Source organism: Delphinus delphis, chromosome 11, assembly GCF_949987515.2.
Source record: "Delphinus delphis chromosome 11, mDelDel1.2, whole genome shotgun sequence".
Classification (NCBI taxonomy): domain Eukaryota; kingdom Metazoa; phylum Chordata; class Mammalia; order Artiodactyla; family Delphinidae; genus Delphinus; species Delphinus delphis.
Window position 1 is genome coordinate 52,511,525 of NC_082693.1, and position 23,494 is coordinate 52,535,018.

Sequence of the window (23,494 nt, forward strand, 5' to 3'; positions counted from 1 at the left end):
ACCAACATTCGCATTATAGGGGTCCCAGAAGGAGAAGAGAGAGAGAAAGGAGTCGAGAAAATATTTGAAGAGATAATAGTTGAAAACTTCCCTAACATGGGAAAGGAAATAACCACCCAAGTCCAGGAAGCACAGAGAGGCCCAGGCAGGATAAACCCAAGGAGAAACATGCCGAGACACATAGTAATCAAATTAACAAAAATTAAAGACAAAGAAAAATTATTAAAAGCAACAAGGGAAAAATGACAAATAACATACAAGTGAACTCCCATAACGTTAAGAGCTTACATCTAAGCAGAAACTCTACAGGTTAGGAGGGAGTGGCACGCTATATATGAAGTGATGAAAGGGAAGAATCTACAACCAAGATTACTCTAGCCAGCAAGGGTCTCATTCAGATTCTACGCAGATATCAAAAGCTTCACAGACAAGCAAAAGCTAAAAGAATTCAGCACCACCAAACCAGCTCTATAACAAATGCTAAAGGAACTTCTCTAAGTAGGAAACACAAGAGAAGAAAAGGACCTACAAAAACAAACCCAAAACAATTAAGATAATGGTAATAGGAATATACACATTGATAATTACCTTAAATGTGAATGGATTAAATGCTCCAACTAAAAGACACAGACTGGCTGAATGGATACAAAAACAAGACTCATATACATGTTGTCTACAAGAGACCCACTTCAGACCTAGGGACACATACAGACTGAAAGTGAGGGGATGGAAAAAAGATATTCCATGCAAATGGAAATCAAACAAAGCTGGAGTAGCAATACTTGTATCAGATGAAATATACTTTAAAATAAAGAATGTTACAGAGACAAGGAAGGACACTACATAATGGAAGGACACTACATAATGAAGAAGGGATCAATCCAAGAAGAAGATATAACAATTATAAATAAATATGCACCCAACATAGGAGCACCTCAATACATAAGGCAAATGCTAACAGCTATAAAAGAGGAAACTGACAGTAACACAGTGATAGTGGGGGACTTTAACACCTCACTTACACCAAAAGACAGATCATCCAGACAGAAAATTTATAAGGAAACACAAGCTTTAAATGACACAACAGACCACTTAGATCTAATTGATATTTATAGGACATTCCATACAAAACCAGCAGATTACACTTTCTTCTCAAGTGCACACGGAACATTCTCCAGGATAGATCATATCTTGGGTCACAGATCAAGCCTCGGTAAATATAAGAAAATTGAAATCATATCAATCATCTTTTCCGACCACAACACTATGAGATTAGAAATCCATTACAGGGAAAAAAGCGTAAAAAACACAAACACATGGAGGCTAAACAATACATTACTAAATAACCAAGAGATCACTGAAGAAATCAATGAGGAAATCAAATAATACCTAGAGACAAATGAAGGTGAAAACACGATGATCCAAAACCTATGGGATGCAGCAAAAGCAGTACTAAGAGGGAATTTTATAGCAATACAATCCTACCTCAAGAAACAAGAAAAATCTCAAATAAACAAGTTAATCTTACACCTAAAGCAATTAGAGAAAGAAGAACAAAAAACCCCCAAAGTTAGCAGAGGGAAAGAAATCATAAAGATCAGATCAGAAATAAAGAAAAAGAAATGAAGGAAATGATAGCAAAGATCAATAAAACTAAAAGCTGGTCCTTTGAAAGATAAACAAAATTGATAAACCATTAGCCAGACTCATTAAGAAAAAGAGGGAGAGGGCTCAAATCAATAAAATTAGAAATGAAAAAGGAGAAGTTACAACGGACACTGCAGAAATACAAAGCATCATAAGAGACTACTACAAGCAACTGTATGCCAATAAAATGGACCACATGGGTGAAATGGACAAATTTTTAGAAAGGCATAACCTTCCAAGACTGAACCAGGAAGAAACAGAAAATATGAACAGACCAAACACAAGTAATGAAATTGGAACGGTGATTAAAAATCTTCCAATAAACAAAAGCCCAGGACCAGATGGCTTCACAGGTGAATTCTATCAAACATTTAGAAAAGAGCTAACACCTATCCTTCTCAAACTCTTCCAAAATATAGCAGAGGGAGGAACACCTCCAAACTCATTCTACGAAGCCACCATCATCCTGATACCAAAACCAGACAGAGATACTACAAAAAAAAGAAAATTACAGACCCATATCACTGATGCATATAGATGTAAAAATCCTCAACAAAACACCAGCAAACCAAATCCAACAACACAAAAAAAGGATCATACACCATGATCAAATGGGATTTATCCCAGGGATGCAAGGATTCTTTAATATACACAAATCAATCAATGTGATACAGCATATTAACAAATTGAAGAATAAAAACCATATGATCATTTCAACATTTGCAGAAAAACCTTTTGACAAAATTCAACACCCATTTATGATAAAAACCCACCAGAAAGTAGGCATAGAGGGAACTTACCTCAACATAATAAAGACCTTATGTGACAAACCCACAGCCAACATCGTTCTCAATGGTGAAAAACTGAAAGCATTTCCACTAAGATCAGGAACAAGCCAAGGTTGCCCACTCTCACCACTGTTATTCAACGTAATTTTGGAAGTTTTAGCCACAGCAATCAGAGAAGGAAAAGAAATAAAAGGAATCCAAATCAGAAAAGAAGTAAAGCTGTCACTTTGCAGATGACATGATACTATACATAGAGAATCCTAAAGATGCTATCAGAAAACTACTAGAGTTAGTCAATGAATTTGGTAAAGTAGCAGGATACATAATTAATGCACAGAAATCTCTTGCATTCCTATACACTCATGATGAAAAGTCTGAAAGAGAAATTCAGGAAACAGTCGCATTTACCACTGCAACAAAAAGAATAAAATACCTAGGCATAAACCTACCTAAGGAGACAAAAGACCTGTATGCAGAAAACTATAAGGCACTGATGAAAGAAAGTAAAGATGATACAAACAGATGGAGAGATATACCATGTACTTGGATTGGAAGAATCAACATTGTGAAAATGACTATACTACCCAAAGCAATCTACAGATTCAATGCAATCCCTATCAAACTACCAATGGCATTTTTCACAGAACTAGAACAAAAAATTGCACAATTTGTATGGAAACACAAAAGACCCCAAATAGCCAATGCAATCTTGAGAAAGAAAAACGGAGCTGGAAGAATCAGGCTCCCTGACTTTAGACTACACTACAAAGGTACAGTAATCAAGACAGTATGGTACTGGCACAAAAACAGAAATATAGATCAATGGAACAGGATAGAAAGCCCAGAGATAAACCCCCGCACAGATGGTCACCTTATCTTTGATAAAGGAGGCAAGAGTATACAATGGAGAAAAGACAGCCTCTTCAATAAGTGGTGCTGGGAAAACTGGACAGCTACATGTAAAAGAACGAAATTAGAACGCTCTCTAACACAATACACAAAAATCAACTCAAAATGGATTAAAGACCTAAATGTAAGGCCAGACACTAGAAAACTCTTAGAGTGAAACATAGGAAGAATACTCTTTGACATAATCACAGCAATATCCTTTTTGACCCACCTCTTAGGGTAATGGAAATAAAAACAAAAATAAACAAATGGGACCTAATGAAACTTAAAAGCTTTTGCACGGCAAAGGAACCCATAAACAAGACAAAAAGACAACCCTCAGTATGGGAGAAAATAATTGCAAACGAAGCAACTGACAAAGGATTAATCTCCAAAATATACAAGCAGCTCATGCAGCTCAATATCAAAAAAACAAACAACCCAATCCAAAAATGGGCAGAAGACCTAAATAGACATTTCTCCAAAGAAGATATACAGATTGCTAACAAACACATGAAAGGATGCTCAACATCACTAATCATTAGAGAAATGCAAATCAAAACTACAATAAGGTATCACCTCACACCAGTCAGAATGGCCATCATCAAAAAATCTACAGACAATAAATGCTGGAGAGGGTGTGGAGAAAAGGGAACCCTCTTGCACTGCTGGTGGGAATGTAAATTGATACAGCCACTATGGAGAACAGCATGGAGGTTCCTTAAAAAACTAAAAATAGAACTGCCATACGACCCAGCAATCCCACTACTGGGCATATACCCTGAGAAAATCATAATTCAAAGAGTCATACACCACAGTGTTCATTGCAGCTCTATTTACGATAGCCAGGACATGGAAGCAACCTGAGTGTGCATCAACAGATGAATGGATAAAGAAGATGTGGCACATATATACAATGGAATATTTACTCAGCCATAAAAAGAAACGAAATTGAGTTATTTGTAGTGAGGTGGATGGACCTAGAATCTATCATACAGAGTGAAGTAGTCAGAAAGAGAAAAACAAATACCGTATGCTAACACATATATATGGAATCTAAAAAAAAAAAAATGTTTCTGAAGAACCTAGGGGCAGGACAGTAATAAAGACACAGACGTAGAGAATGGACTTGAGGATATGGGGAGGGCGAAGGTTAAGCTGGGACGAAGTGAGAGAGTGGCAATGGACATATACACACTACCAAATGTAAAATAGATAGCTAGTGGGAGGCAGCCGCATAGCACAGGGAGATCAGCTCCATGCTTTGTGTCCACCTAGAGGGGTGTGATAGGGAAGGTGGGAGGGAGATCCAAAAGGGAGGAGATATGGGGATATATGTGTATGTATAGCTGATTTACTTTGTTATAAAGCAGTAACTAACACACCATTGTAAAGCAATTATACTCCAATAAGGATGTTAAAAAGATAAAGGGTACAAACTTTCAGCTAGAAGATGAATAAAGTCTGAGGATCTAATGTAAAAATTGTGACTATAGTTGATAACACTGTATTGTATAATATGCTAAGAGTGTAGCATCTTTACACCATGCATGTGTATATCAAATTATCACGATGCACACTTTAAATATCTTACAGATCTGTCAATTACACCTTAATAAAGCTGAAATAAAAACAAAACAAAAAATTACACTACAGTCATTCTTGTTTAATACGGCCAACAAGAAATCCGTAGTAACCAAAAGCCCTCCCCCGCGATTTTGCAGGAAGGAAAAGTCATAAAATAAATAATTATTAGAGAATTGTGTAAGTTTTAAAAATCTTGAGTAAATTATGTCAGCACAGATTTGGTACCATCTGTACCCCTTGACTCTGTAACACAGGCCTAAGGACTAATATTCAGAATGATGTCCTTGAAAACTGTATGGGCCTCTACCAAAGACCCAAGTATCTTTAATATATATTCTCAGAAACATTATTTAGAAATATTTTCAGCTAACGTTTAAGCAAAATAAGTATTCTGATGAATTTTAGAAAATAAAGCCATCCAGAACACATCATTTTTCAAACATTCTTTCTACTGAGGACTCAATGTTGTCACGGAATAAAGCCTCAGCTGCTGCTTAATCCAGGGTAGTGGGAGACCTGAGGTTCATTTTAGGGAAGTGGAGCATGGAAACCGTGAACTTTAATTCCCTGGTAGTCAACAAAAGTTTAGGTTAGTTATGATAAACACTTTACATGTATTCACTCGCTTAATCTTTTCATCAATCCTTTGAAGAAGTACTGTTATCATCCTTATATTAGAGATGAGAAAGTTGAAGCTTGGAGAGGCTAAGTAACTTGTTCAAGGTCAACAGACAGCCAAGATTCAAAACCAAGTTTGTCTGACTTCAAAAGGCACTACATTTTACTAAAGTTATTGTTTTCAGAACTTTTGCCCCGAGATGTTCAAGCTTTCCTTATATTTTATGTTATTTGGCTTCTAACATCAGGGCTCTGAGACCCAATCATTTGGTAGTACATTTCGACAATAATGAAGTGGAGGGTTTTTTCCCTATAAACATTTAAAATAATTAGTTCATATTTATTGAGCACATATTATGGGCCAAACACCACATATGCATTAACTCTTTTTCTCCTCACAGCAACTTGTGAGTGTGGTAGTATAATCACCACCGTTTTACAAAGGAAAAATCTGGTCTCCAAGACTCCACACTCTGCCTTGGTTCTCTGTCTCCATCACTTGATGTTCCTTCTCAATTTATTTCAAAGGTTCCTCATCACCTTTCTGATTTGTCACTACTGGAGAGACCCAGAGCTCCATCCTTGGGCCTTGCTTTTCTCTGTCCACGGTCACTTCCCTAAGGTGCCTCGTGGTTTTAAGGTCCATCTCTGTGCTGATGACTCAAAAATTTATACCTCCTGCCCTAACCTCTGCACTAAATTCCAGGCTTAATGACCCATCTGTATACTCCATACCTCCACTTGGATGATGGATAGACACCTCAAACATAACATATCCAAAACTGAACAATTACTTTTCCCCCAGACCTATTCCTACCAGTCTTATCTCAATACATTTTCTTTAAAATTTTAACAAAGACTAAATTCAACTTTAGTTAATAAAATTGATAATTTCAATAGCTTTCCCAGACTACTGAATTTGCTAAAATTTGTGATCTGAGATTTACTAGAAAATATATCTCATTCCAGTGATGAGATATCAATATCTCTGCACAGGCACACACGTGTTTCCTACAAAATAATTTGTGTACTTTTAATAGCATATAAAGAAACTCAATATTTATATTTATGATTATAGATACACACATACTTCCTAAGATATAATGTGACATAATTTTAATAGTATGTAAATAAATGAAGGTATTAAAAGTAAAATAATGCAACAGGGATGTCCAAGTGGCAAATGAAAAGGTGCTCCATATCATTATTCATCCTGGAAATATACATTCAATTTGCCATGGGATATCACTACATACCCATAAGAATAGATGACATGAAACAGACTGAGAATACCAAGTGCTGGTGAGGACGTGAAGTAAGGAAAATTCTCGTATGTGTGGCATCTATTACTTTCATCACCTGCTTTGGGAAAGTGCCATTCTTTGCCTTGTTCTGTTCAACACACATTCCTTCCTGCCCTGCCAAAGAGCAGAGGCTACACTATATCCCTGGACATAGTGATTACTGCAGTGGTCAGCATTTGCTCCAAGCTAAGTCACTCAGCATCTTTTAGGGGAGATTCAGTTTCATTTCTTTTTCTGGCATTATGAACTCACAACATAATATAGACCTGTGGCTGCCTGGGACCATCTGGTCATGACACAAGGAGAGCCTTTCCCAGGCAAAGAGACCCGAGAGACAGAACACCTGTGATATTAATGAACTTCTTCTGAAGTCAGGATGTATCTTGACTCCCCACTTTTACAAGCTAATCAGTTCCCTCTTTAAATTATTCTAAATTGGTTTCTGCCATTTGTACCTGATGGCAACTTCATATACCAATGATCTATTGCTCCTCATTTTCCTAATTTAAGATCTTAAGCTTTCTATTCCAATTTTTCACCTATTTAGCTTTATCTAGGAGTGACAGAAAGGTGTCTGTAAATAGTTACACAAATCAATAGAAAAATTAATACAGGGCATAGGCAGACAGTAGGAGATGAAAATGGCTAGTGTTCATACAAAAAAGCATTTAGTTGCACTAGAAATTTTTTTAAAAAGTAAACTAAAATATAAATGCAATTTTTACTTAAATCAGAAAGATTAAAACCAAAACTATTTAGTGCTGTATCTGGTGCTCTGTTGAGACAGGTACACTTAAAACATTGCTGGTAGTAATATATTATAAAGTAGGATAACCTTTCTGGAGGACAATTGGAATTATGTACCAAATATTTAAAAAAGAAATATGCCCTTCGACTTAATGAAGTCAGATACACAGACAAAGATTTGGGTTAAAAGGATATTCATTCCAGTTATCTATAATAGCAGTCTGTTGGGAAATGGTTATGTAAATACAGAATTTATTTTTGGGTGTGGTATAAAGTAGGAGATTAATTGAATTTTTTCCCATGTGGCTAACTAATTGACCCAGTATCATTTACTGACTAGCTCAACCATTCCCCACTGATGTAAGACTACACCTCTGCTTACATATCTGTAGTGGTCTGTGGCATTCAATTCTCTTCCACTGGGTTCTTTATTACCTCATGTAAATATTACATAGACTTAATGGCACAATTTTAGAATGAGTCTTGATATTGGATAGAACAAGTTTCTCTGCTTTTGTATTGTTTCAAAAACATTTTGGCTGTTTTCCCCCTCCCACTTTTCTTACATTTTAGAAACAGCTTATTAAAGTCCTCCAAAGATCCTTCTGGGATTCTGAATAGAATTTATGGATGCATTTGAAAGAAAGGATATATTTTAGATATCAAGACTTCCCACCCACATTCATGATGTAGGTCTTCATTTGTTTAAGTATTCTTTACATATATGCATATCTGTATCTATATCAATATCTATATCTACTGGGAAGATACAACTTTTGTTGTATTTATTCCTTATAGGAACCTTATTATTTTATTGTTGTTATAAATGGTATATTAAAAATTAACTTCCTGGTTTTGGCTGGTATATAGAAATGTAACTGATTTTTGTATACTGATCTTATATCTAGCAACTTAGAGAAACTTTTAATGAGTTTCCTTCCTGATGGCACTTTCCCCTATATTAGGGGGATATCTGAGAACTCTGAGGTATGAAAATTGTCAGGCATGATTCAGAATGTGAATGTGAATAGGGAAGAAGGAAGACAGGTGAGTCATCCTCTCCCCCCCTGACTCTGGTAATAATGAGATATGGAGGGCTCTGCTCTGAAATGGTGCCCATCCCCAGAGGGGGAGCCCTTGTCTCTCTGAGGTGGGCTGCTCAGAACTTACAAACTGTTGCTGTATTTAGTTTGGGAACTGGTTCCTTCTCATCCTTCAGGTTTTTGCCTACCTGTCACCTCTTCACTGACTCCTGATTGGCATCTGTCAGCCCTCACCTGTGCCTGCCCTTATTCCCTATTACAGAATCCAGTTCATGCCTTTCGTGGTAGGTAATGATCACTTTCTGAGTGTTTATTTGTTTGGTCATGTTCCTGTTTACTGTCTCTCCTCCTTGTCAATTGCAAACTTCATAAGAGCAGAGACCAGGTCTGTTTTGTTTATTTCTGTACTCTTGGTACCTGTCACTTAGCTTCAATATTAAAAAAATATATATTTGTAGACTGAATGAGTTAAATATGTCAAACACCTGTTTCAATTTTTAATGTGAATAATAAATTGGATCATCAGTTAAAATACATCTTACTTGTATAATTTTATTTTATCTTCCTAACTGCCTTTTAAAATAGGCACTGCTGGTTTCCATGTGACAAATGAGGTAACTAAGGCACAGTGAAATAAGTAACATGGTGCAAACTAATAGCTAGAAATCAGTAGAATTGAAAACAGAACCCAAATCATCTAACTCAAAAGCCATACAAAACAATAAAAAGAGAAAGAAAAAAGGGAGAAAGAGAAGACAAGAGAAAGGAAGAATAGAGGGAGGAAAGTTCATTCATTCCTGACCTTTCCATCCTAAGGGCATATCATACCACTTATTCTGCTAAGAACTCCTTAACTCACACTTTAAGTCTTTTAGGAAGCCTCATACCTCTCAAAGACATTTCAGGCCAGTAGACAGATTAAGAATACGTTCAAGCAACACTGTTCTACGTGAATCATATAGAGCAGGAAATAAAAGGAGTTTACAGTTACAGAATAAGTGTTTTTTTCTTGGCTACATTTTACCAGGACAAAACTTGCTGGTAAAGTCAGGCACACAATCAAGTCTGATAATTGTAAGAAGTATTTACAACATGATTTAGGTTTCAGTTTCACGTTCCAGTTCATTCTATCATAATTTATCTGCCTTAGTCAACTTTACACAAAACTTTGGCTCTCTCTTCACACTGAAAAGCCACGTGAGAATATCTTTCCAGTTGTACTACAGTTGAGAGGGTAGAAATAGAATTACTTTCTATTGGAATCATTATTTCAAGAAAGAATATTGTACTCAACTTTCATTTTAATCAATGATACTATTTGTCCCCTTTCCTTTCTTTGTCCCTAAGTCTGATGATAAAATGGTAATTTCCATTAATTCTGATCAGCTGGCTTCACTCTGTGACGTAAAAAGAAGGAAAGGAATCCCCTACTGTTTCCAGTCTCCATGTAGTAAAAGAAAAAGTACTAGCCCCTAAGTTAATAACACCACTTTTGTGACTTGGAGGGGGAAAACACTTTCCTGCCAAAGGGTAATCCATGTATAAGAGCTGATTGCTAGGTGAAACACACTGACAGAATGAGATGTTATCATAGATTCTATCAACACAAGAATTCAAAATCGCTGAGAAGTACTCCTCACCTCTTTCTGAACTCAAACAGAATAATATGGTATTGATGAAATTCTGTCTGCTACAGGTGGACATAACAGTTCCTTCTTAATCCAAAGTGGTTTATCAGGGATGGACAGTGACATGATGTAGAGCTTAGTCAGAGATCCCAACCTCAGGATCCGACATACCCATGACCGAGACATCATATTCGATCAGCAGCGTCGCTTCTTGTCCACACTGTTTGAGAATACTCATGGCCTCAGCGTGCGTGGTTCCAAGAAGCCGAATTCCATCCACACTGAGCAACCTATCACCAGGTTTGATTGTGCCCTCTCTGAAGGGAGAATAAAGAAATAGTCATTAATTTAGCATCATGGGGCTTAGCATTAATAGTCACTCAGCCAAAGAGGCTCTTTCACACACATTCTACCATCTATCCCATTTGCATTTCCTTTTAAGCATCAAGTGTGACATTAAGAGAGTAAAGAGGTAACCCTGACCAGAAAGTTGCTGCAATATGAAAATCAGTAATAAGAAAATAACTACACATTAGCAAATAACCAGGTCACCCACGATGAACTCTTGGGGTGTAAAAGTAATAAAGGCACATTTTCTCTTTTCTAGGGTTTTGCCAAAATGTCTAAAATTGATTTATTAGAGCCCAAGAAATAGCACTCACCTATTTTCCCAAAGCCAGGTGAGCAGAAAAGTCTGCTGGTTTCATTCAATTTATCACCAGTGAACCCAAGCTGGATAGGGAATGCTGGTGAAAAATTTCCCTAGTCTGTAAATTTTCCTACTGATTTATAAGGCCATTTGACGATCATTAAATTGATTCAGTCTCACATTCAATGGAAAAGGCAGGCAAATACTATTCTCCCTTCTGTGGCCATAGACACTCAAAGCACTGGGAGAAGATGCCTCAGGACAGTAATGACACCACTAAAATGTAGCCAGAGAGGCTACCAGATTATAACCCTCCTGCCTCAGGGAGGGTCAATGAAGATAAGAAAATCAGATGTGGGGGTTACAAGTTTAGGATTTGGAAAGAATAAAAATGCTGTCTTAAATATCTTTCACCCAGCAACTCTCTATGTATTTTGACTCTAAATTTTTATCTTAAATTCTTAAATTTCCTTTCGTCCTCCATTAATTTGGTAATACGTTGCTCACAAACTAGTAGCCTGCTCCTGACATTTCTGTCAACTCAAACTCTAGAATGTTATTAAGAAATAGAAATATTTCATTTGCTTCAGGAAGAATCATTCACAAGAAAAGGCAGGAGAAGGAAAAAAAAACGGCAAAATTTCCTTGGAAATTTTGACTTTGTATTATCCTCTGCAAAGGCAAATACACTTTAGTGCAGAGGAGAACCCAGTGTCTCCATATTTTCTCATTTTATATTAAACATTGACTTAAAAAACAAACTGAGCTAACGGTATGAGCTTTGAAGGAAAATAAATCTGAATTTCTATCCTAGCTGGCAAGTCATTTAACGATACTGGGCGTCAGTTTTGTCACCTGTAAATCTGGATAAAAATACCTGATTTAGTGGGTGGTTGTGAAGATAAAATAAGATAATGTCTGCCAAGCACTGAGCACAGTTCCTGGCCCATGGTGGTCACTCATCAAGCAGTATTTATTATTATTATTACTATTTCGAGTGCTTAAGAAAGGTTTTTAAAAATCCATCCTAGGCTGAAACATAGTGCAGAGTCAGGGGTAATCAGTGCGTTTTCCTCCTCTCCTTCAACTATATCTAGTGGCAGGCATTGTGTTCCCTACCATTATGGAGCAGACTTTTCGCTGTGGGAAATTAGTAGAAAGATAAGCATCTCTTGAGACATCTAAGTTGTGAGTTTACTTGGGACCCCCAAGGTTTATTGTAGGAAAGCTGAAGGAGCTTCTATCAGATATTCAAATTAGCCAGGAAGAGAATGCTCTAAACACTAACACTGACAATATTCCTTCCCTTTTACTAAAAGTCACTTCTATTCTGACACACATAATCATCATCAAAGGGTGATAATCATGATAAGGACAGTTGGCAATAGTAAGAGTCAGAGAACACCACCACCTGTCTTTTCAGGTTAGGATATTACCAATTGGAGAGGACGCATTTCAAGGACCTGCTGTTAAAGGGCCAGCTGCCTTTTTTTTTTTATAATTAATTTTTATTGGAGTAGAGTTGCTTTACAATGTTGTGTTAGTTTCCACTGTACAGCAAAGTGAATCAGCTATACATATACATATATCCCCTCTTTTTTGGATTTCCTTCCAGGATGAAAGGCCTCCTGCAAGGCACCATAAATCCCTAACCTTTGATAAAACAAAAAACCTTGAAAGGTATGCATTATCACCTACATTTTACAGTTGGAGGGAACTGAGCTTAGAACTGTTAAGTCATTTGCCAAAGACACAGGGTAGCAAGCATTGAATCTGGAGTCAAACTTTCTTCTGATTCTGCAGCGTGAACTCTTTTGTTTTCACATTCCAACATATTTACTTAAGACCTATCTGTTACTATGAAATTTCTAATTCATCAACTTCTATGCCAAAGTCCCCAGCTTTATTTAATCTATTTGGATAGTGACACAGAAAGATGAAGTTTACCTGTCAGCAGGCCCTCCAGGACGAACACATGTTATTACAACCGGACGAGATTTATTTCTATCATCATGTGCTCCCCCTAGCAAAGAAAAGGAATACGGCTCAAAAAATGCTCTCATTGCTGCCATTAAAAAATTCACTTACAAAATGCCAGCTGAGAAACTGAAACAAATGTTACAGTTGTATATGGAGGAATACTTATACTGTTTCCTTCTGGCACATAACAGACTTCAAAACCTTATTCATTTTATACAGAATACATTGTTGAAGTCAACATTTCTCTTCCTCTCAATAAATATATGGCTGTAATCGGGGTGAGATATAAAATGTTTAACAACTACTGTGATAAGAGCATCAAATAATTATAAATACTAGCCCAATTAGAACAGCTGCTGGCTATAAACAAAGTGTAGGTGGGTATATTTGGTGTCAATCAACCTAGGCTGTTATACTGGTGAGTCTACAACGTGACATGAAGCAAAAACTAAAGGAAAAAAAAATCCAAATATTAAAAAAAAGAAAAATTCGAGTGGCTGAAGTGGCCTCCATTAAAAACGGGGTGTTCAAAATATTAGTGCATTCTAAAAGCACTACATTTTTAGTGCCCACCACATTTTTTTTTAACATTTTTATTGGAGTATAATTGCTTTACAGTGGTGTGTTAGTTTCTGCTTTATAACAGTGTGAATCAGTTATACGTATATATATATATCCCCATATCTCTTCCCTCTTGCGTTTCCCTCCCACCCTCCCTATCCCACCCCTCTAGGTGGTCACAAAGCACTAAGCTGATCTCCCTGGGCTATGCGGCTGCTTCCTACTAGCTATCTTTTTTACATTTGGTAGTGTACATCTGTCCATATATACACTACCACTCTCTCACTTTGTCCCAGCTTACCCTTCCCCCTCCCCGTATCCTCAAGTCCATTCTCTAGTAGGTCTGCGTCTTTACTCCCATCTTGCCCCGAGGTTCTTCATGACCGTTTTTTGTTTTTTAGATTCCATATATATGTGTTAGCATACGGTGTTTGTGTTTCTCTTTCTGACTTACTTCACTCTGTATGACAGACTCTAGGTCCATCCACCTCACTACAAATAACTCAATTTCGTTTCTTTTTATGGCTGAGTAATATTCCATTGTATATATGTGCCACATCTTCTTTATCCATTCATCTGTCAATGGACACTTAGGTTGCTTCCATGTCCTGGCTATTGTAAACAGAGCTGCAATGAACATTGTAGTATCCCCCACATTTGATGTGGGCTTTTTTAAAAAATTAATTTATTTTTAGCTGCATTGGGTCTTCATTGCTGTGTGCGGGCTTTTTCTAGTTGAGGTGAGCTGGGGCGACTCTTGGTTGTGGTGCGCGGTCTTCTCATTGCAGTGGCTTCTCTTGTTGTGGAGCATGGGCTCTAGGTGTGCGGGCTTCAGTAGTTGTGGCATGTGGGCTCAGTAGTTGTGGCTCGCGGGCTCTGGAGCGCAGGCTCAGTAGTTGTGGCGCATGGGCTTAGTTGCTCCACGGCATGTGGGATCTTCCCAGACTAGGGCTCAAACCCGTGTCCCCTGAATTGGCAGGTGGATTCTTAACTACTGTGCCACCAGGGAAGTTCCTGATGTGTTTTGATGTTACATTTTACATCTTTTTATCTTGTATTGCTTAACAAATATTTGTAGTTACAGCTAATTTTACTACTTCTGTCTTTTAACCTTCATACTAACTTTATAAGTGGTTGATCCACTACCTTTACCATATATTTGACTTTACCAGTGAGATTTTTTCTTTCATATATTTTCTCATTTATACTTAGGGCCATTTCTTCTCAGCTTAAAGCTGTCCCTAAAGGGACATTTCTTGTAAGGCCAGTTTAGTGGTAATGAACTACTTTTGCTTTTCCTTGTCTGGAAAACTCTTTATCTCTCCTTCAATTCTGAAAGTTAACCTTGCCAGGTAGAGTATTCTTGGAAGTTTTTTCCTTTTAGCACCTTGAATATATCACGTCACTCCCTCTGGCCTGCAAATTTTCTGCTGAAAAATCAGTTGATAGTCTTATGGGAGTTCTCTTGTATATAACGAGTTGTCTTTCTCTTTCTGCTTTGAGTCTCTCTTTATCTTTAACTTTTGACAGTTTAATTATAATGTGTCTTGGTATGGATCTCTTTGGGCTCATCTTGTTTGGGATTCTCTGTGCTTCCCAAACCAGGATGTCTATTTCCTTCCCCAGGTTAGAAATGTTTTCAGCCATTATTACTTCAAATAACTTTTCTGCCCCTTTCTCTCTCTCTCTTCTCTTTCTGGGACCGTTATAAAGTGAATGCTAGTATGCTACATGTTGTCCCACAAGTCCCTTAAGTTATTCTCATTTTTAAAAATTCTTTTTTCTTTTTGCCATTCTGTTTGGATGATTTCTACTACCTTGTCTTCCAGGTCACTGATCTGTTCTTCTGTTTCAACTAGTTTGCTACTGAATCCCGCTAGTGTATTTTTCAGTTCAGTTATTGTATTCTTTAGCTTTATGACTTCTGTTTGGTTCTATCTTATGTGTTCTTTCTCTTTGTTGAAGTCCTCACTGTGTTCTTCATTCTTCTCCTGAGCTGGGTGAGCATCTTTATGACCATTACTTTGAACTCTTTATCAGGTAAATTACTTATCTCCATTTCATTAGGTTTTTTTTTTTTCCTGAAGTTTTATCTTGTTCCTTTATTTGGAACATTTTCTTCTGTTTCCTCATTTTGCTTGACTCTCTGTGTTTGTTTTGATGTATTATGCAAAACAGCCATCTCTCAGTCTTCAAAGATTGTCCCAGTCTCGATGTGGCCCTTTCATAATTTCTTGGGGAGTAGGAATTCAGCTGTTTCTGGGGTTCTTTTCAGAGTAAACTGTTTTATGTGTAGCTGTATGTTTGTTGTGTCTGTGGGAGGAACTGAGTTCAGGATCTTCCTACCAACCATCTTGAACCACCCTCTATCCACCTCCACTTTCTTAACTAGTGTTTGCGTGACCTGATTTCCTCATACATCACCATCCTGGCTGCCCATCTGGATGGTCTCTAGTTTGCCAGTATTTGATAAATATGAATGTTACCATCATATGACATATTTTGGTTGTTTTTCTAATTTTATATTTTATACAGCATGTTCTTATTAGTTATCTTTTTTTTTTTTTTTTTTTTTTGCGGTACGCAGGCCTCTCACTGTGGTGGCCTCTCCCATTGCAGAGCACAGGCTCTGGACGCGCAGGCTCAGCGGCCATGGCTCATGGGCCTAGCCACTCCGTGACACGTGGGATCTTCCTGGACCGGGGCATGAACCCGTGTCCCCCACATTGGCAGGCGGACTCTCAACCACTGTGCCACCAGGAAAGCCCTAGTTATCTATTTTATACATATTAGTGTGTATATGTCAATCCCAATCTCCCAATTCACCCCACCACCCACCCCCCTGCTTTTCCCCTTTGGTGTCCATATGTTCGTTCTCTACATCTGTGTCTCTATTTCCGCCTTGCAAACCAGTTCCTCTGTACCATTTCTCTAGATTGCACATATATGCATTAATACACAATATTTTTCTCTTTCTGACTTACTTCACTCTGTATGACAGTCTCTAGGTCCATCCACGTCCCTACAAATGACCCAATTTCATTCCTTTTTATGGCTGAGTAATATTTCATTGTATATATTTCATTGTATAATATTTCATTGTATATATGTACCACCTTTATCTATTCATCTGTCGATGGGCATTTAGGTTGCTTCCATGACCTGGCTATTGTAAATAGTGCTGCAATGAACATTGGGGTGCATGTGTCTTTTTGAATTATTGTTTTCTCTGGGTATATGCCCAGTAGTGGGATTGCTGGGTCATATGGTAGTTCTATCTTTAGTTTTTTAAGGAACCTCCATACTGTTCTCCATAGTGGCTGTATCAATTTACATTCCCACCAACAGTGCAAGAGACTTCCCTTTTCTCCACACCCTCTCCAGCATTTATTGTTTGTAGATTTTCTGACGATGCCCATTCTAACTAGTGTGAGGTGATACCTCATTGTAGTTTTGATTTGCATTTCTCTAATAATTGGTGATGTTGAGCAGCTTTTCATGTGCCTCTTGGCCACCTGCATGTCTTCTTTGGAGAAATGTCTATTTAGGTCTTCTGCCCATTTTTTGATTGGGTTGTTTCTTTTTTAATATTGAGCTGCATGAGCTGTTTATATATTTTGGAGATTAATCCTTTCTCCGTTGATTCATTTGCAAATATTTTCTCCCATTGTGAGTGGTATCTTTTCATCTTATTTATGGTTTCCTTTGCTGTGCAAAAGCTTTTAAGTTTCATTAGGTCCCATTTGTTTATTTTTGGTTTTATTTCCATTATTCTAGGAGGTGGGTCAAACAATATCTTGCTGTGATTTATGTCAATAGGAGGTTCTTCCTATGTTTTCCTCCAAGAGTTTTATAGTGTTCAGTCTTACATTTAGGTCTTTAATTCATTTTGATTTTATATTTGTGTATGGTGTTAGGGAGTGTTCTAATTTAATTCTTTTACATGTAGCTGTCCAGTTTTCCCAGCACCACTTATTGAAGAGACTGTCTTTTCTCCATTGTATGTCCTTGCCTCCTTTGTCATAGATTAGTTCACCATAGGTGTGTGGGTTTATCTCTGGACTTTGTATGCTGTTCCATTGATCTATATTTCTGTTTTTGTCCCAGTACCATATTGTCGTGATTACTGTAGCTTTGTAGTATAGTCTGAAGTCAGGGCATCTGATTCCTCCAGCTCCATTTTTTTCCCTCAAGATTGCTTTGGCTATTTGGGGTCTTTCGTGTCTCCATACAAATTTTAAGATTTTTTGTTCTAGTTCTATAAAAAATGCCATTGGTAATTTGATAGAGATTGCACTGAATCTGTAGATTGCTTTGGGTACTATAGTTATTTTCACAATGTTGATTCTTCCAGTCTAAGAACATGGTATATCTCCCCATCTGTTTGTGTCATCTTTGATTTCTTTCATCAGCATCTTAGAGTTTTCTGAGTACAGATCTTTTACCTCCGTAGGTAGATTTATTCCTAGGTATTTTATTCTTTTTGTTGCAATGGTGAATGAGATTGTTTCCTTAATTTCTCTTTCTGATGTTTCATTGTTAGTATATAGGAATGCAAGAGATTTCTGTGCGTTAACTTTGTGTCCTGCAACTTTACCAAATTCATTGATTAGCTCTAGTAGCTTTCTGGTGTCATCTTTAGGATTATCTATGTATAGTATCATGTCATCTGAAAACAGTGACAGTTTTACTTCTTCTTTTCCAAATCTGTATTCCTTTTATTTCCTTTTCTTCTCTGAGTGCCATGGCTAGGACTTCCAAAACTATGTTGAATAATAGTGGCGAGAGTGGACATCCTTGTCTTGTTTCTGGTCTTAGTGGTAATGTTGTCCCAGAGGTCTCTTAGCCTGTCTTCACTTCTTTTCATTCTTTTTTTCGTTATTCTGTTGCATGGCAGTGAATTCCACCATTCTGTCTTCCAGGTCACTTATCCATTCTTCTGCATCAGTTATTCTGCTATTGATTCCTTCTAGTGTACTTTTCATTTCAGTTATTGTATTATTCATCTGTTTGTTTGTTCTTTAATTCTTCTAGGTTTTTGTTAAACATTTCTTGAATCTTCTTGATCTCTGTCTGCATTCTTTCTCCGAGGGCCTGGATCTCCTCACTATCATAGTTCTGAATTCTTTTTCTGGTAGGTTGCCTATCTCCACTTCATTTCATTGTTTTTCTGGGGTTTTATCTTGTTCCTTCATCTGGTACATAGCCCTCTGCCTTTTCATTTTGTCTATCTTTCTGTGAATGTGGTTTTCATTCCACAGGCTGCAGGATTGCAGTTCTTCTTGCTTCTGCTGTCTACCCTCTCACCATCATGTAACATTTAATGTTTGTCTGGTAGAACAGAGTGCCATTTCCCAAATTTGGCACTGGTAAAGAGGTCAGCTTAAAGAACCTAAGAGAAAATTTAAGAGGCATTCACTGTTCTTGATGAAAGCAAATGCTTCCTTTATGTTCATTGCTATTACAAGAGATTTATTCAGTCTGGTTGGTAAAATCTCTATTTCAGTATTTTCTTTCAATCAATTTGATGGATTCTTTTAAAATTCTTCCTTAATTAAAAAAGAAAATTCAGAATTTTTTCAGAAAAAAATTTTTTTAATGAAAATCATGACGATAAGTTACAGCACATGTTTAACCATATTTATATAAATATCATTATGTAACTTCTTTTTTGCAAGGTGATCATAAAAAGATAGGTGTACTTTCCCCTGAGGGGTATTGATTTAGAAGAGGAAAGAGGCTGAAGACAGCAAGAACCCTTTCCACTATATTGATTTGGAGGTCCAAATACAAGTATGTAACAGTGAATACATGTTAAAGTGTGAGACAGATAACTCTAAATTTATTGGTATGTGACATTTTGTCATTATTTGAAATAATGAGCCAAGTTTAGTTTGTGCTTCACTTACGTTCTAGATGTTTGGAGCTGTAAAGCATAATAAAGACCACTCAGAGACCAGTGGTATTTTCAATCCTGGTTGCCCATTAACATGACCCACCTGGCATGCTATTAGAAAAATATCAATGCCAGGGACACCATGCAGACCAAATCTGAATATTGGGGTCCATATGTTAAATGAGTACACATACCTACAATTTTATAGTTGAGAATGATTAGAGAAATTTCCTCATCCAAAGTGAAAAGCAAATTAGTGGCAGAGTGATTTTTCCTTTCTTTAAAAAAAATTTATCATAATTTTTTTCATCTATTTAAAAAACTTTTTTATTGGAGTACAGGTGATTTACAATGTTGTGTTAGTTTCTGCTCTACAGCTAAGTATCTCCACTCCTTTTTAGATACTCTTTCCAAATAGGTCATTACAGAGTATTAATTAGAGCTCCCTGTGCTCTACAGTAGGTCCTTATTAGTTTTCCATTTTATATATAGTAGTGTGTATACCCAATCTCTCAATTTATCCCTCCCTCCCTTCCCCCCCCCAGTAACCATAAGTTTGTTTTCTACATCCGTGACTCTCTTTCTGTTTTATAAATAAGTTCATTGATTTTTCCTGTTAACCTAAACCATCTTCTGGCTTGATGGCAAAGGAATTAACAGAAATTTAACTCTCCATGATATAGGCCAGAACATCATTTTTCATTTTATGGGTACAAGTTTCTATCGTTTGGGCAGTGAAGGTGTTTGGATCTGTGACATATAGCATTAGAAACGTAATTCCATTCATCAGCTAAAAGCCTGGTTTTTTTTTAAAAGATCCATCCTAATTGGGTAAGAAGAAATTCTCCAGCACTAAATGAATATGCTTCATCTGCAATATCTTCCCCTCCCTCTTCCCTGAATGTCCTGGTATTCCCCATTGATCTAAGCTAAGCTCAAATCCCATCTATGCCATAATGTTTTACCTGCCATGATAGCATTTATCCACAGTACTTTCTCATTCTGCAACTCTGTTTGTGATTAACCAATAACTCTTAAGGGATGGGCAATGGCCACCTTTTGAGCAAGAAGACCCTCCAGATGGGCCTCAAATTGATTTGAAAATATAAGTTCTTTATTTATTCTCATTAAAAATTACATAAGGGGCTTCCCTGGTGGCGCAGTGGTTGAGAGGCCGCCTGCCAATGCAGGGGACATGGGTTCGTGCCCCGGTCCGGGAAGATCCCACATGCCGTGGAGCGGCTGGGCCCGTGAGCCATGGCCGCTGAGCCTGCACGTCCGGAGCCTGTGCTCCATAACGGGAAAGGCCGCCAACAGTGAGAGGCCCGCGTACCGCAAAAAGAAAAAAAAAAATTATGTAAAATTTGACACATTTTTATGTTCAACTGACATACTAAGGGAGTTATTAAAACCTACAAAAATTTGGTACTCATAAACTAAAATTGGCTTATTATTACTAAGGTTTTAAAACCAGTATAATACCAAGAAGTCTGATGTCCACACAAATCTAGGCCTCATTCATTCATTCTTCCATTTATTAAGTGCCTACCATGTACTAGGTAGGAGTCTAGGCTCATATTAAAATACTCTTACTACGCATGCACACATGGATATTTGAAATTCCTGCCAATTGTGGGAAGGACATTTGTTAGCATCATATCATCAGTTGTCTTGAGGTGGTTGTAGATTACAACTGCTTCTATTCATTTTAGTTCTTAAGTGATAAATTACTGTTGGTTTAGCTCTTTCATTAGCAATTTGATTTTTTATTGATTAACCATACAGCAGCTAGTGATGAATATCTGCACCAGCAGTATTTTTTACTGAAGCATTTCAATAATCAGGCTTGTAGGAATGCGAGTCAAGCGTGCCTCTCTTTCATATTTATATTTCAACACCAGATTTGTATATACCACCCTCCAAGCTAAAATTACTTGTACACTGACTTTTCATTATATTCATCTAGTTTTTTTGCACAGAAATTTGAAAATGGTTAAGTAAATGATCTTGGGGTCTGTCGCTCCACCTAAATGTAGGACTTGGTTAGAAAAGTGTAATAACTACTGGTCTAAACCATTCCATGGGTTCCTAGTTGCCTGTTTTCTCTAATATTCATTTGGGCACTTTATCAACTTACATCTTAAATTCACTGGACTGTAATCTCCTGTAGATAGGGGTCCTGTCTCATGACTCCATAGTACTCTGCCTGATGCTGACATGTTGACATGTCCTTAATGAATATTTGATTGACTGATTTTCTTAATGATGCACACAGAATTGAACCTAATGCCCAAAGCTCAGTCATTAAGGCAAGTCTGTATAAGTGAACACATCTGTTTTATTCCTTGATGCATGTACATTTATTAAGATGCTTAGTTAATTTTAATTAATGTCTTAATAATTTTGATAGAATTTTGACTCTGGTGAAGTAGAAAATGTAATAGGTAAAAACAAATTAAAAAATCAAGAAATGTTAAAAATTCCTGATGCTTACCTAGCTCCCTATTGAACCTATTGAACCAATTGTCAGGAATTATGAGTTATTAATGTATGTGTAGTCTTTTTTTAATAAATTTATTTATGTATTTTTGGCAGTGTTGGGTCTTCGTTGCTATGCGTGGGCTTTCTCTAGTTGTGGCGAGTGGGGGCTACTCTTCGTTGCAGTGCACGGGCTTCTCATTGGGGTGGCTTCTCTTGTCACAGAGCATGGGCTCTAGAGTGCGCGGGCTTCAGTAGTTGTGGCACACAGGCTCAGTAGTTGTGGCTCGCGGGCTTAGCTGCTCTGCGGCATGTGGGATCTTCCTGGACCAGGGCTCGAATCCATGTCCCCTGCATTGGCAGGTGGATTCTTAACCACTGCGCCACCAGGGAAGTCCCTTGTATGCGTAATCTTTAAGGGATGAAATTACTAATAAGAAAACTAAAATAATAAAAGCCAGAATTACAGCTCAGAATTAATGGTTTTATAGACAAGTTGGAGTCACCTGACATTTTTATTATTCATATCATTCCAAAATAAGCTGCACTGAGCTGATGCACGTCAGGTGGAAGCTACAGTAACAAGATGTATTTTAGGAGAAAACAATTTAAACAAAGTTACTTAATCCTAGTGCATTAAATCAAATCATCCACATTCATCAACATTTTTGACTCAGCGATATAGAAAAGTATAAAAGGGAAGACAAAAGACATGTTGACAAGTGGCAAATCAGTAGGATGACTGTGAGTTCACAAGGTTTACAAATAATGGCTTCTTGTTCTGTATTAACAAACTGGAATAAATTAGCTACATCATTTGGATTCCACTTTGATTCCCAATTACTGCTTTATTTCTTGAAAGAAAAATGGGTGCAAATATTATAATGTGACTTTAGGCACTGAAAACATCAGTTTTTTTTAGGATGACTTTCTAGTTCACTCCCAGTATTTCAATGACAAATTCTCCAAGAATATCTGTTAGTTCTATTTTCTAACCGCCACCTACCTCGTATTACAAAACCAAAGGTATTGCCTTCTTTATGTAACGTGACCTCCACCGTTCGGAAAATAACACTCGATCCTTGAACGGCTGAATGCAGGAAAGAGAGAGGAAATGTAAGTCTTACATCATAATAACATCTCTGGATTTTTTGATAGGCATAAAATACTACAGATCCCCTGTCGCAAATAATTCTCGTTGAGTAATAAAACAGCAAAAAAGTCTGTTTTTAAAGAAAATGTTACAAAAAGTAATTGGAATGACATACAAATACCATAAAATAGTCATGTGCATAAATGACTTATATAGGTCCAGGTGGAATCAAAATCAGAGATACTTCCTTTCCTCCCGTGTAGCCAGTTTTTAGACAGAGCATAATATTCACATTGTTAAAATTCTATATAACGAGAGAGACAATCTTCATATGATAAACAGAATTGTTTTCCCTTTGTATAATGCAAAAATAATATGATTTTTATAAAACGTATGAAATAATTATTGTCTTTATATTTATTTTTGCAGCTAGCACAAGAAGGAAAAGTATTACTCTCAGATTACCATTAACAGGTTAAGCTGATGCAAACTGATTTTCTGACATGATGCATAGCAATTAAACAAAGACAACAGCAACCTGAATGAAACTTGGAGAGAAAAAGAAATTTGAAGTACATTCAAAATAT

The 23,494-nt window shown here is 37.0% G+C and overlaps 1 protein-coding gene across 3 annotated transcripts in view; it reads right to left on the reverse strand.

Annotated features, from left to right (window-relative positions):
- Window positions 1-23,494, reverse strand: part of GRIP1 (glutamate receptor interacting protein 1) — a 437,679-nt gene that overhangs the window by 139,814 nt on the left and 274,371 nt on the right. For all 3 annotated transcript variants that reach the window (XM_060023847.1, XM_060023846.1, XM_060023845.1), the window contains exons 5-7: window positions 22,821-22,904; window positions 12,847-12,922; window positions 10,422-10,567 (exon numbers count right to left, since the gene is read on the reverse strand). In XM_060023847.1, coding sequence (XP_059879830.1) covers window positions 10,422-10,567; window positions 12,847-12,922; window positions 22,821-22,904 — 306 coding nt within the window. The remainder of the gene's footprint in view (window positions 1-10,421; window positions 10,568-12,846; window positions 12,923-22,820; window positions 22,905-23,494) is intronic.